This window comes from Drosophila gunungcola (assembly GCF_025200985.1).
Source record: "Drosophila gunungcola strain Sukarami chromosome 2L unlocalized genomic scaffold, Dgunungcola_SK_2 000008F, whole genome shotgun sequence".
NCBI lineage: Eukaryota > Metazoa > Arthropoda > Insecta > Diptera > Drosophilidae > Drosophila > Drosophila gunungcola.
In genome coordinates, this window is record NW_026453163.1 from 2,977,908 (window position 1) to 2,992,039 (window position 14,132).

At 36.5% G+C, this 14,132-nt stretch overlaps 1 protein-coding gene across 4 annotated transcripts in view; it reads right to left on the reverse strand.

The window, feature by feature from the left end:
• The window catches only part of LOC128253303 (uncharacterized protein DDB_G0284459), a 74,806-nt gene extending 72,060 nt beyond the window's left edge, over positions 1-2,746 (reverse strand). For 2 of the 4 annotated variants that reach the window (XM_052981601.1, XM_052981600.1), the window contains exon 1: positions 244-2,741. In XM_052981601.1, the coding sequence (XP_052837561.1) occupies positions 244-1,479 (1,236 nt within the window). In that variant the 5' untranslated portion in view covers positions 1,480-2,741. Of the gene's footprint in view, positions 1-243 lie in introns of all 4 variants that reach the window. The other 2 variants (XM_052981607.1, XM_052981608.1) reach the window with 2 other exon arrangements.
• Positions 2,747-14,132: the final 11,386 nt, after the last annotated feature.

Below are 14,132 nucleotides of genomic sequence, written 5' to 3' on the forward strand. Positions count from 1 at the left end.
CCAGAACAGAACACAGACAGGCACCGAAACTCAGTTGGTCATTTGTGGCCACAGACACTGTTTCTAGCTATAAACAGAATCTCTTATCAGGGGCGTGCCGCAGCCCCTCACATAATGGAGCAATGTCAGAGCAACAACAACGGCTGATGACATCATGAAATCGGAATCGGAATCGGAATAGGCGGGATGCCACAGTGTTATCAGTGAATTCAGAACAATGGGCACAATGCCAGCCAGACTCACCTCATTCTCAAAGTTTCTGATGAGAGGGGTATTCCGGCTCTTCTCGCGCAGCGCCAATAGCTCCTTCTGGTGTTTCTGCTGCTTGAGGTGATGCTCGTGCTCGATTTTGTTCCACTGCTCGTTGGAGAAGCCCTCCTCCGACTCGGAATCCGAATCCTCGTTCGAGTAGTCCTCTTCGCCGCCGTTGCTTTTAAGGTTGGCATCTATTAGTTGGAGTTTTGGCCTTTCAGTGCGGGTTAAAGGCTTCGGAGTTGTGGTCGAGGTTGTGGTGGTTGTCGTAGTTGTAGTTGTAGTTGTGGTGTGTGGTACTTTAACTACCGCCTTTTCCACATCTTGCTTGAACAACCAGTCAAATATATTGCGTTTGCCGGATGACTTGTCGTGGGGATTGGCCACACTGGGATGCCTGTTATTGTTATGGTTATTGTTATGGTTGCTATTCGAGACAATGCCCAGTTCGTCCGACTGATCGTAGGCGGTGTAATCCTGTTCTTTTTTCGGGTCAATGTGGGGTAGTTTTTGGGTGAACAACGAGTATCTGGGCATTTGTCGGGCTAGCTCTTCATCGACGCCATTGGAAGCGGAGTCATCTTCGTACTCGTAGTCCTCGTCGTCGTCCTCGTCGCTTTCCTCCTCGGAGTCACTGGAATCCACTTCCTGCCGCCAATTGGGACCTCTGGTGGATCGAGGTTCGGCCCAGGAGGGAAAGATGCCATCCCGGTCGAAATAGCGCGTGTGATTGCTGGACAAGCCGCGGTGAGTGGTTGTGGGTGCCTCGGAGGTGACAATACTTCTGGCGGTGCTGGTTCCTATGGCCAAGCGATGTGGCTGATGTCGCAGCGAGGGAAAGACCCTCTGCTCCCAGCTTACGTGGTGACGGTTGTGGTGGCGCAAGTGGTGCTGCTGCATGGGCAATTGTGGGTCGAAGGCCAACTGGGATGCACCCATTTCGAAGTCCGCGACTGGCGGCTGGTGGTTACCCTCCAACTCGGCCCGCAAGTGCTGCTCGTGCCGCAAATGGTGGTGTTGCTGATGATGGAACTCCAGTTGCTGCGCCTCCTGCAACTGCTGCAACCTCTGCTGCTGGTGGGCATTTCGGTGACTCGAAGTGGGAGCAACTGTGGTCATCATAGGTGAACCCCCCAAGTCACTGATGTGGGCCCCAGTGAGAGCCATTAGCAGCAGAATTAGCCAAGGCATATTGAAGATCATTCGGCTGGCCATTACGGAAATCATTGTATTTGTAGGCGGATTTCTGGAAATACTCTTTTCTTTGTGTTGCTTTTCTCACACGCGTTTATTGTGCACTTTTCTTTGTCGTTTGTTTGTGTTGAAGCATTTTCCTTTGTCGGACGATTGGCAATTACTTATTCCGTTTTATGTTTTGACACTTGTTGACAATTAAAATACCTTGTTTTAATATTATTAAAAGGGAATTTTACTTGTTTATATCTGATTTTAAATCGCTTTTTTTGTTTATGAAACTGTAAGTGCTCTCGTTAAAATGTTTAACTTTGTGTTGCCTTTAATAAAAAGAACAAACCTTACGTGAAGTAATAAATCGTTATTGTTTTAAGAAGTTTGATGTCATAACCTCTTTGTTTGGAAAATCTCAATTTCTTTATAAGCCTTTAATATTTAAAACTTTGACTTATAATTTAATTTTTTTCTTTTGTTTTGTTTTTACATGTTAGTGCGATATATTGTTTTTTAATCTGTCGACATAAATTTTCACCTAATGCTTGACATTATTTGTTGAACAGAGTGAAGTTTGTTTATTACCATATTATTTAATTTTATTAGTTGACCACTTGATAGCTTGTACCAATTTTCATTTCGAAATATATTTCATAAAACTGTTCACATGTTTATTTTTTCTATCTTGCTTTTTGGCAATTTGTTCACCCACTTTGATTAATGGCTATTAGATTTTAAGCTTCAACCAATTAACGCGGACATAAATCTACCGCACAATTCGCGCGCGACTTTTCACGCGATGCCGAAGGCAAGAACAACACACCCACCAATCCACTCACGAACATCCGAGTACATATCCCAGGAATATAGATATATGCGTATATATGCGATTGTGGGCCTGTTTGTGCAATGATTTGTTTGTTTTGATTCTCTGGGCCAGATGGCGGATCCTGAGACCACTAGATGGTAGAACCACTGCGTTTTACTGGCAAAAGGTCCACGATTCCCGGCAATTCTCCACAGTTGTTTTTTGCTTTCAACTGCTTATCACTTTACACGCGACCCTAACGAAACTCCCTTTAATTTTTAGGGGATCGGCAAAACGATGTTTTTTTATTTTATTTCCCGTACGACACACGGTGGATATGCAAGATAACTTGTTTATGACAGTTTAACTTCAGTATCTTTGTATCTTGTATCTTTCACGGGGCAGCGAAGTCCAGCTGTTCTCGGCAGCAAATAACAATTTTTTCGAGCCGGAGCAAAACGTCCGAACGACGAAGCGAATTTTTTGAATTTGAACGGAAAACGGGAAAAACACAGACAACCAGAAACAGAAAATGTTAAGACCTACAGAAATCATCAGCTTCCCTACAGTTCTGTTAAGCATCGTCGTTTTCCTTACATTTCTGTTGGGAAAACGATGCTGAGAGAGCCAGAGAGCGCGGAGAGAGGCTCTGCTAAGATTACAGCGGCAGATGCGCCGGCGGAAATGTTGAGAGCAGCACGTTACATTGGCCACACATGTTGCGATCCACAAGAGAGCGTCGCCTAACGTGCAACATGAGGCCCGCAACATTAGCTTTGAAGAGAAATGGACAATGCAACCAAACCTCACAGTGTAAATTATCAGACTGGAAATTCGTTAACTTAGCCTGTCTAAGGAGTAGAATCTAATTTTATTTGGACATTGTGCATGTAGCCTCATAAAAAAAATGTCGACAGTCTCCCACACACTGTTTTCAGGCAAAAACTTCTGACACTAGTACACTTAGAAAAATAAAGGTACCAAGTATAAAGAGGAGACAATACTACGCTATATCTGGATTACTTATCAATTAAGATGACACCTTTAAAAAAAGGTACACTCTAAAGAAAGTGCAATCCAAAGGGCATCAAATCTATCACAAAGAGTATTGAAAGCAAGGTTGTCTCGATTATTCTTAAATTGATACGAAAAAATTAAATGATCCTGTATTTGTGTAGACCAAAAAAGATTGAAGCTAGCATAGTGGGATATATTTGAGTACGATCGAGACAGAGGAAAGCCCTATACTCAAGCGAATTCAAGCTAAAGCACGACCAAGATTAAATCGAGCTTTCTTCGATCTGAAAAGAATTACATTGGAGCACAACCCAGAGCATTTTAATCCCAAAAAGCAAGCTCATTTCGATCCAAAAAGTATCTCTTTTGAGCACGGCCAGATTATTTTAATCACAAAATTCAATATCATTTCGATCCAATATTAATTTCAATCCAATAAAATTTGTTTGGAAAATCGTAAATATTTATAAAATATTTTTTATTTTTCTTAATATGCATACTCAAATTAATAATTTTTTATAAATTTAAATATTTGATACCGGGTGAATAATGAACTTGGCCTGCCGTAATTAAATTCGGTAAAACAATCCGTTCATATATTCATTTCAATTAAAATTGAAATCATACTTTTTGGCTATATCTTTGATTATTTTATACAAATACTTAAGAATTTTTTGCTGTATATAAGGTAAAACAGCGAGGAACCCTTTTAGCTCCACAGTGTAGCAACCATCTTCATTTGAACCGCATCAACAGCTTCAGCTTTACGCCCATGCCTGGTAAATTTTCTTCAGCCGCCTGAGAACTTCTTTTCAAGTTCTCTAAATCTCTAGATTGTGGCGCGTTGGCTGCTCTTTGTGTGGGTAGTTGCACAGACATTACATAATAACAATAACGAGATGAAGTTTTATTTCCACTGCCAGCTAACTTCTTCTGTTTGTTTTTCCGAACCACAAAATGTGTGATTTCCAGGAATTCAGCCTTTAATGTCCTTGAACATCGGCAAGTAGCAATTAAGAACGCCTTTTCCAACTAATTGCCGTTAAACGAAATGTGTATAAAAACGAGAAAGGTTTCCATCCGTGAGTCACCAAAATTTAAAGGAAGCAAACTTCTTAGCATGATCATAAAAGACTTGCACACCCCACGACTGATTGGTGATAAAAGACGAGAAAAGAGGGTTGAGGTATCGAAATGAAGACTTAAAGAACAATGTATAGTCTCTACCTATTTTTCTTTGTGGAAAATTGATTTTTTAGCTGGGCGTGGAAACAGGATTTGTCAGGCGATCAATAACAGATTTGTAAGATTCCCAATAAATAATAAATAGCTGATTATAGCGAATTATAGGTGATAGATAGACGTAGTGAATTAGTTCTCAAACTTCTCTTGGAGTTTGCTGTTAAATTACATTCTTTCTGTTTTTGACCTTAAATACTTTCCCCTCCTCTATTTGCCATAGACTTAGTTGTTTAATTTTTGTTAGCTCCAAGACAAACAAGTTTCGTTTTTTTTCGTTTGAAGATTTCAAAGATTGTTATTGTGTTTTTTGGGGTGAGTTTCGGAAGGTGATAAAGATTGTTGTGTGCTTCGCTCATAAAATCCGATATTATGTGTCTAATTTTCCGCTTGGTTTGAGTTTTCATTTGGTATGAACCATTGCAGAGTGTCAAAAACACTATTTATGGCTTGGAACGAAAAAGTTAAAATAATACGTCAACAAAAATCTAAATATTATTTGAAAACCTTATAATATATCATTTTAAAACTGATTCAGCCTTAAAAATATTATTGTGCTTTCAAATTTAGTGTAGATGAACATAGTTATTAAGTTCCTCAAACAAATAAATGTTGTAAATTCAAACATATTTAAGCATACGTAAAAATTTAAAGTAAATGCTGATTGCATTGCTTACGTTTCCCAGTCTTGGCTTTCCAAACACACCAATTAATTATCTTAATGAAACTATTTAGGCAATTCCAGGCTTTCCTCACAAACGTCACACAAACAAGAATAGAAGCAAACTTCGGAAAACCAAAGATTATATACTCTTGCAGCTATTCGATTAATGTAATATTAAGTCCACAAGTTTTTATTGCAAAAAATCATTCATTGGTATCCTGTTTGATTCTCAGTGAACAACAAAAAGGCAATAGATAAATACATTTAAATAATTAAGTTAAAATTTTATAAGACAATTAATTTGTGGATTTTACATATGTTTTAGGTGAAAAATTAACAAATTATCTTTAATTTGTAAACTTGCCTTACGTATAAATTAATTTGTATAATTATCAATAATTTTTGCAGAAAAAAAAAAATGTTGTTAAGGTACAAGGTATTTGCGAAAATAAATACTTAGGTAAGGTGAAATTCACACCATTTTTAAATGTATTTAGGTAAGTAGATCGTTTGCTCGTCCCAATGAGTTATATTTAAACCATTAACATTAATAGCAGTCGCACAATTAAGATTGGACGCAATTGGTATAATGTAATATTGTTAGTAACCATTTTTCATTCATCGACATTTAGTTCGAATGAGTTGTTTAGCTTTTCCTGGAAATGCCCATATTCAATTAAGCCCTAGGCCAAGTTAAACCAACTAATTTGCAACATTCTCAACTTCTCAACAAGTCTACCCTGCAGTAAGAGGCAGTTTAATAATCATGAGGCAATTCGCACTGAACTTCAACCAATTTCCAACTCTCCTCCCAGAGCTAATGAAATCATTTCCAGTGCTCGATAAAGCGTTAAAAATCATCAAGTTGCTAATTAGGTTGACTAAAATGCTTAAGCGAACGCGAGACAAACTTCGTGGTGGGGAGATGGTGGGTTAAGGCATTAAAAGCCACCTGTCAGCAGAAAGCCCCTTTCCTTTTAACCCATGCACAACTTTTCAAGCCAAGTAGCTTTTCCTGTTTTCTTTAAACTTTTTCTTAATTGCTTCTTGTTAAGTTTTCGCAACTTTGAAGAAAATAAAAATACCTGTTTAACTTACATGGCCGACATTCAGAAGGTTAATAAATAGATCATTCAAAAGCCCGCTTTCTTGTCCGTATTTTTATTAATTAATACAAATTTGATTGCTGGCTTTTATCACATTTTCAGGTCATTTTTGGTAGCATTACGGAAGTATTTTGTGGGTTTATTTTTGACAAATTTCTGCAAAGAGCTAATCATAAATGGGTGTAGCTTTAGCATGTGTCCTAAAAGTGCATACGAGAAAACTAAAATTGAATTATCGTGCTTGTAGTGTAGTGCGTGTAATTTTGACTCTAAAAACTTTTATAAATTAATCAGCAATATTATTAATTGGTATTCGACATTATTATGTTAGTTCCGGTAAAGAAGGAAATAAAATTATACACTAACTAATTAATTGCTAGCGAAAAAATTAAAAAAATCGAATAGTATTTTCCCAAAGATTCATCAGGCTCTGGGGGTCAAAAAGTAATTAGCATTTTCTGATCGACTTAATCAATCAGGCAGCGAGGGCGTAAAGGGGCGAGGCTGCAGGTTAAAGTTCCATTAAACTTGCAGAAAAAAACAACAACAGTGCAAAAAATACAGCAAAATACAGCAAGAGCGATAAACAAAGTGGAGCAACAGCATGGGAAATGGGGGAATGCGGGGAAAAGTGGTAGGCACCCAATGGGTGTGGCAACTCTTGGCTCAAATTGTTTTCTCTGTTGTTGCTGTGATTGTAACAGATGAATTTTCCTGGCTAAGCTGCTGGGCAATCTATAAGATACAGATAGAAACCTATGATTCAGGCCAGGAAGAACATGGAGTTATTTTCTTGGGGGCGTCGTGTTTTGGGGGCGTGTATCCAACAATTTTCAAGTTGATATCTTCACCAAGTGGGGCAGTGTGTGCAGGAATCCAGCTAAGGAGAGTCATGAACAAACAGACTAAGTAAGCGATTGGCAGGGGAATAAAATGGCCAAGAAAGGCAACTAAATTGGGGAAACGGTAGGGCAAGAGGAACCAAAATACTTTGTGCAGCAGCTAAATGGGTAAACTAAAAAAAGAATTTGTAAGTTAGAGTGGGTGCCCTAATGGCAACACTTTGAGTACAAGGTTTTTTAAAGATTTTCGAATAGAGAGAAAAGTATTTTCTTATATTATTGAATATTGTTTTAAGCCTTACTAAGTTGTTCAATATACACGCATCAAATAATGTTTATTCATTACTTTTTGGAAATCGTATTAGCTTAAATTTCCCTGAACTTAATTAGATTCCCCCCGTTCAATAATGGCTGTCATTAATTTTAGAAAGTAAGGAATATTTTCCCCATAAATATACCTCTCTTAAATGCTAACCTATGGTCTTATTTTCCTTCCTTCATTTTTGCCACTTTTTTTTAAACTATCAGTCTTCAATTGGCCACTTTTATGACAAATATAACAAATATAACTAAGTAAGAGCAAAGCGTATGAAGTTGTCAGAACACACAGCTGCCTCGCCACTTTACACCACCCACATGCCGCAAGGAACTAAAATATTTTTATATATATGAGCGGCAAATACATGTACATCGTATTTTTTCTAGGAGATTGCAAGACACAAACGCTTTTGGTGTTGAAGACGAGCTGTCGTTATCGGCGGTGTCAGTGTCTGGCCTTACGTTATAAATATAGTGCGATATCTACTACAATTTCCTTTCTTTTTTAGTGGCGCTGTAGTTTCTGCAATGTTGGCTTGTTAACAACAGCAGAAGGCAGAGACATCCTTCAGCTTCCACAGTTCCTTTTTAAACACTTCAAAAAATGCTTGTTTCAAGGCAAAACATGTTATTCTTAATATGTAACCCAAATAATTTTATTTTTAAATAAAAACCAGAAACTCACACTAATTAACAAACAATTTTATTATTAACTTGCTTTATATCTTAAATAAGACCATCATAACATCTTTATAGATCCATGTTGGGATAAGGGGGCTAAAATTTAAATAAGACTTTTCGACATCTTTCCCTAAGTTAAAAAACCTCAAAAGGAATTGAATCTAAAATAAAACAAAAAGTACGTGATTTTATGTTTTTAATATTTTTTAATGCAATTAAAGGTTGTAAAATGTAAAAATGAAACAAAATAATTGCTGTCAACTGTTAACTGTTAAATATTTTTGATTTTGAAAATCATTTTTACTGACTCTGCAAATATTGAATTGTTAAAATCAGGATTTTTTTCCAGCGTCGGCTTAGAGCGCTTCCGTGTCTCCATTGTCTTGTTGCGTGTCTTGGCCCTATAGGCCCCTTTTGTTTACCCAGAAAAGAAGGCGCCGCTTTGTGTGTGCTAAAATGTTTTTCTCTTTTTATCCCTCGGCTTGCGACAGGAAGGCGGATGGAGAGTAGAGAATAGACAATACAATATGCAGCCATTGATGATGATGATGGAACAGGTGAATGGAGACGAGGAAGGTGCCCCGAACTGAACGGAAGTGCTGACCACCGAGGCAAACAATTCTGCACTCTTTAAGTGGGTCTTTAAAGGGCAAGTAACGGGCCTGGGAAACATGAACATGAAAATCTAAAGTATTACACCAGCTTACAACACCCTATCGACAATTTACTGAGAAATTAAGCTTTAGAAGGTTGATAAAATTAAAGAAATAAATTGTTTGCTTCTGACTTTGAGAGCTCACAACTTAACTGAGCCGATAAATGAAAAACTGTTATATGTAAAAGGATGTATTAATTATAATAGTTAATAGAACTCGAAATAATATAATTAAGGTTAGCCCATTCTGCCGTTGTGCGCTAAGAAGCAAGAAGCAAGGCATTAAAATTGTTAGGAAGTGTAAATGTTCTTTAAAATAAAAGGAAATACGAAGAAAAACCAAGTTTAGACAAAGATCTCATGAAAATTTAAAAACACAAGTCAATTAATATATACATAGGTTCGAGCAACATAAAATATCTTCGGAAATTAAAGCTTAAACGATAATCGTAAACCTGAATCTTAAAAAGAACGCTTTGAGTCTTTGAAGTTGAATTTGTGCGCACTTGTTGCCAGGGTAACTTAGTCAAAGATTGGGGTATTTAATGGGGAAATCGGGGGGTTTTAGAGAATGCCTAGTCACGGATGTAGGTGGCAACAAATACCCGTCAGCTATGAACGAACGTAAAAGAACTTAATAAAAACGGAACGAATCGCTCAAATGGGCTTGCACAGGAACCAAGAGTTCTCGCATCTTAAAGGAATATTAAAACAGAGACTGCGAAAGCGGAGGTGCTCTGAAAATTCAGGATAGAGTTGGCTCAGCTGGGTTCCATATCTCAAGGTCAAAGCACACACACCCAACGGGTGGTAAAAGGAGTGAAAGGTAGGATAAAAAAGGAGGATAACAGCAAGCTGGATCGACTTTTTGGGGCCTTTTCGGTTGTTTGTGCATGCAAATAAAAATAAAATTTTTATGAATGAACACGTATGATGAAAGAGCAACGAGGCCCATGGTCCCTACACACTCGACCTACAGTGGAACCAAAAGCAGAGTCAACTGATTGTTGCAAGCTGTTTTTATAGAATCATATATATTATATATCTTATTTTATATTATAATTTTTGATTTAACCCCACTATTTTTTTTAATTTTTATTAAACAAATCAAAAGTACTTTTTTGAAGTTAAATCTTCAATTTTTACTGACCTAACTTATTTTGCGATCACCCACAGTGCGCGGTTTCGTCCCAAACCAAACCCTACAACACCCCTTTGTCTGCCCATCCTCCAACTATATTACCTCCCTGGAGGCCACCTCTGTACTGACATGGTTTCGTTTAACCAGGCCAAAACAGAAAATCTGTTAAAGGTAGCAGCCGAAACCAAGCCAAAGCAAGCCGAAACTGAAACTGAAACCCAGCGAAACGAAAGCAGAGAGGACTGCAAAAAATGGGAAAAGGGTAAAGGGGCTATTGCAAATACTTGTAAAAGTTGGCATGTTCTCGCGTTTTGCCAGTAAAATGTTTCTATTTTTATCACCATTTCGAGATGGAAATCACCCCTTACCACCACCCCCGCACCGATTTTCCGGCTTGATCTTCCCCCAACCCCCTTCCCATTTCACCTTCCCCACCCTTTGACTGCATTTGCATGTGAAACAAGCAGATAAATTCAGACATGCAAGCGCCATAAATTTTCGTGAGGCGAGCAGCGCAGTAGCAGTAGTAACACAGTAGCAATAACACACTAAAGCGGCAGAGTATACAAATAAAATTTCTTTTTCGGGTTTCTACCAACAACTTCTGTTCGGAAATATTATGTAAATCTAGTAGAATTTGTCTATCTTGGCATTTTTTATTCAAGTAAAACAACGAACGGACAATTATAAGCTCGGACATGCTGGATTTTAAAAAAGGAAGCTTACTCAAGCAAGCCGATGATTATATACCATCAATATAGAATAAAAACGTTACGATCTTAACTTCTAAGCATGTTTAAAAAAACTAAATCTTTTTTATTAAATCCTACAAAAATGTATACTTTGTGCTAATTTTGCGTTAAAAAAATGTATGCTGAATTGAAAAAACTACCAATCGCGGTTCAGGCTAATTAAGAACAACAAAGTTTCTAATTATTTTAGTAAGTTTTTCGATTGTTCTGTAAAATGAGTACTTTTGTAAACTTTAAAATTTAGAGACAAGTGTTTGGTAGAATCAGACGGTCATATATAAATCAACTAGACTGCTAATTATTAGTACTCTGTAAACCATATACAAGAGCACATTTCTTTTAATTATATAAATATATAATAAAACTTTTTTTATTTGATGGATGTTTAAACTTCTAAATCTAGTATGATGTAAAATATATATATTAATAAATTTTTCTACGAAAACGGAATTTCATCAAGCAATCGTAGAATAATAGAAACAAATTCTGAACAAAATCTGTTCTTTAAGTGTAGGGGCAAAACAGGAGTAAGGGATCCCAGGAGCGGCGTCATTTAAAATCGAAAACTTCACATATTTTTGCATGAAATTTGCATGCAATAGCGCCGGAGGAAACAGGAAGAGGTTGGAGATGCTGCGGCAAAGATGCAGTTTCAGATGCATCCACATTTTTCGTGTCCACATTGCGATACAGTTGCAGATACATATAGAGCCGGCATTATGTAGATGGCAACGACACACATCTTGTGTTCTTTAAAATGTTGGCTTAAACTTTTGAGTGGCTAGCTTTTCAACTTTTTGATGGAAAATTGAATTGAAAATTGAGACCGAAAAGGGGCGTTCTGAAAAATTACCTAAACGAAACAAAACAGCTTGTAAAAAGGAAGAAAACGCAAAGGAAGGTGCCCCTGAGGGCCAACTGATGCCTGTGATTAGACCCGAGGCACGTTCCCCTGGAAAACTCAGAAACAGACCGCCAACGTGGACAAGATTTATGGGCTCCGATTGGGTTCCAGTTATTAGAATCAGAAGTAGTCCAAAGCGTTGCCGTTGCATAAATCAAATTCATTTGCCACAGATTTCCCTCGGAGCCGAATCTGCCAGTTTGCTGCCACCGCTCAAAGGCTTTGGCAAATGGCGCAGTCAAGTGATTGGCAATCATCATCGGCCAACAAAGCAAGTAACAAGCAACACCACTGCAACTTCAACTGCCTTGATTGAAACGTCCAACTGCCAGTGGTCGGCATGGTGATTCTGTCACTTTTCCTAGACAGTTGGCTTTCTAAACACACTTGATTTTCACTTTAAATTGACTTAATTTGTCATTAAAATGTCAATATGAAATAATGAAAATGGTCTCTTCGTTAGAGTATTATTCTTGTGGATTTGATTAAAAATAGTTTCAGGATGTCTATAATTGAAAGCTCTTGTGAAGAAATGCGCTTAAATGCGTGTATAGCCCTTGAGATTTCTTAACATTATAAATAATATCGTTATTTAGAAATTATAAACCTTAACTTTATTAACAAGAATATTTTAATTTAATTTAAAAAAACTAAGTTATTATTTTTGTTTATTGTTTTCCGGTTTTTTTTATGGGTTTATAAAACTAACAAAAAATTCAGAAATAATAAGCGACTACTAACCTTTAAGAATTTAGATTAAACAAGGAAGGAAGCAAATTTCTGCAATCCGAAGTTCATATACCCTTGCAGCTATTGCAAAAATTAAATATTCCTGAAAAAATTAAAATTATGATTGACTTGCGTGTATGTTTACATTGAAGCTATGATGATTTGCAGCTCAATTATTTGAGTTCCTATGGCAGCTATATGATATCGTTATCCTATTTTAATGAAATTAAATTAATGAACTGTCAAATAATTAAATAATCAAAAAGAAATTCTAAATAAAATTACAAAAAAAAAAAACATTTTAATTAAAAATAAAAATTTGTAATATTTTTGTTGTTCCTATGTTATAGTCGACCGATTTTTTTTTAATTTAAACCGTAATTTTAAATATTTAACCTTTACTATAATATATATACTTTATAATAAAACAAGAAAGGAAGCAAGCTTCGGCAATGCGAAGTTCATATACCCTTGCAGCTCTTGCAAGAATTAAATATTTTTGAAAACATTAAAATTATGATTTACTTGCGTATATGTTTAAAAACATTGAAGCTATGATGATTTGCAGCTCAATTATTAGATAGTTATTTTATATATTTTTAGCTATATGATATAGACGTCCGATTTTAATGAAATTTAAACCGTAGTTCTGAAATATTTATCCATTACTATGTGTCGAAGAATTAATAGAAAAATTTAAAAACAGCAAAGTTATAATTTTTTTTGTATTTTTTTCCGATTGTTCCTATGGGAGCTATATGATATAGTCGTCCGATTTTGATGAAATTTAAACCGTAATTCTGAAATATTTAACCATTACTATATGTTGAAGAACAAAAAAAAAAATAAAAAACAGCAAAGTTATAATTTTTTTTTATTTTTTTTTTTTGATTGTTCCTATGGGAGCTATATGATATAGTCGTCCGATTTTGATGAAATTTAAACCGTAATTCTGAAATATTTAACCATTACTATATGTTGAAGAACAAAAAAAAAAAATAAAAAACAGCAAAGTTATAATTTTTTTTTATTTTTTTTTTTTGATTGTTCCTATGGGAGCTATATGCTATAGTCGTCCGATCCGGCTCGTTCCGACTTATATACTACCTGCAGATAGCTTTAAAACTGAGAGACTAGTTTGCGTAGAAACGGACGGACAGACGGACGGACAGACGGACGGACAGACGGACGGACAGACGGACGGACAGACGGATCAAGAATATATATACTTTATAGGGTCGGAGATGTCTCCTTCACTGCGTTGCAAACTTCTGACTGAAATTATAATACCCTCTGCAAGGGTATAAAAAAACCTCTTATCGATGTAATGTAATTTCTATGGCCAGATCGACTCTTCAATGGTGCTGATCAAGAATTAATATACTTTATTGGGTCGGAAATTCTCCTTTACTGCGCTGCAAACTTCTGACGGATGTTGTAACACCCTCTTCAAGGGTTTAAAATATACTTATATATATATACCTTAACACAACATTCCTCCTTGATTATCTTCCTTGACCTTCTCTAGACAACATCGTAGGTTATGCACCCCATTTAACCGAATTGAGTCATCAAACAAGAAAGGCAAGGAATCGCTAAGGCTATTTTCCAGCAGAATCTCCATTAGCCACCATTAGAAAATAGTTTTATGTTACCAGTGGCGAGCTAAAAGCATTTCAATTCGGGTAAAAAGGAAAAATGGAGAAACCAACCTCAGCCTTCCCCAATGCGGTGCTCAAGTGAAATGCAAATGAAACCACAAAGGAGGGGAGATATAAAAAGAAGATGAAATTGAAAATGGAAATAAAAAAGGAATGGGAAAAAGGTAGCGATTCC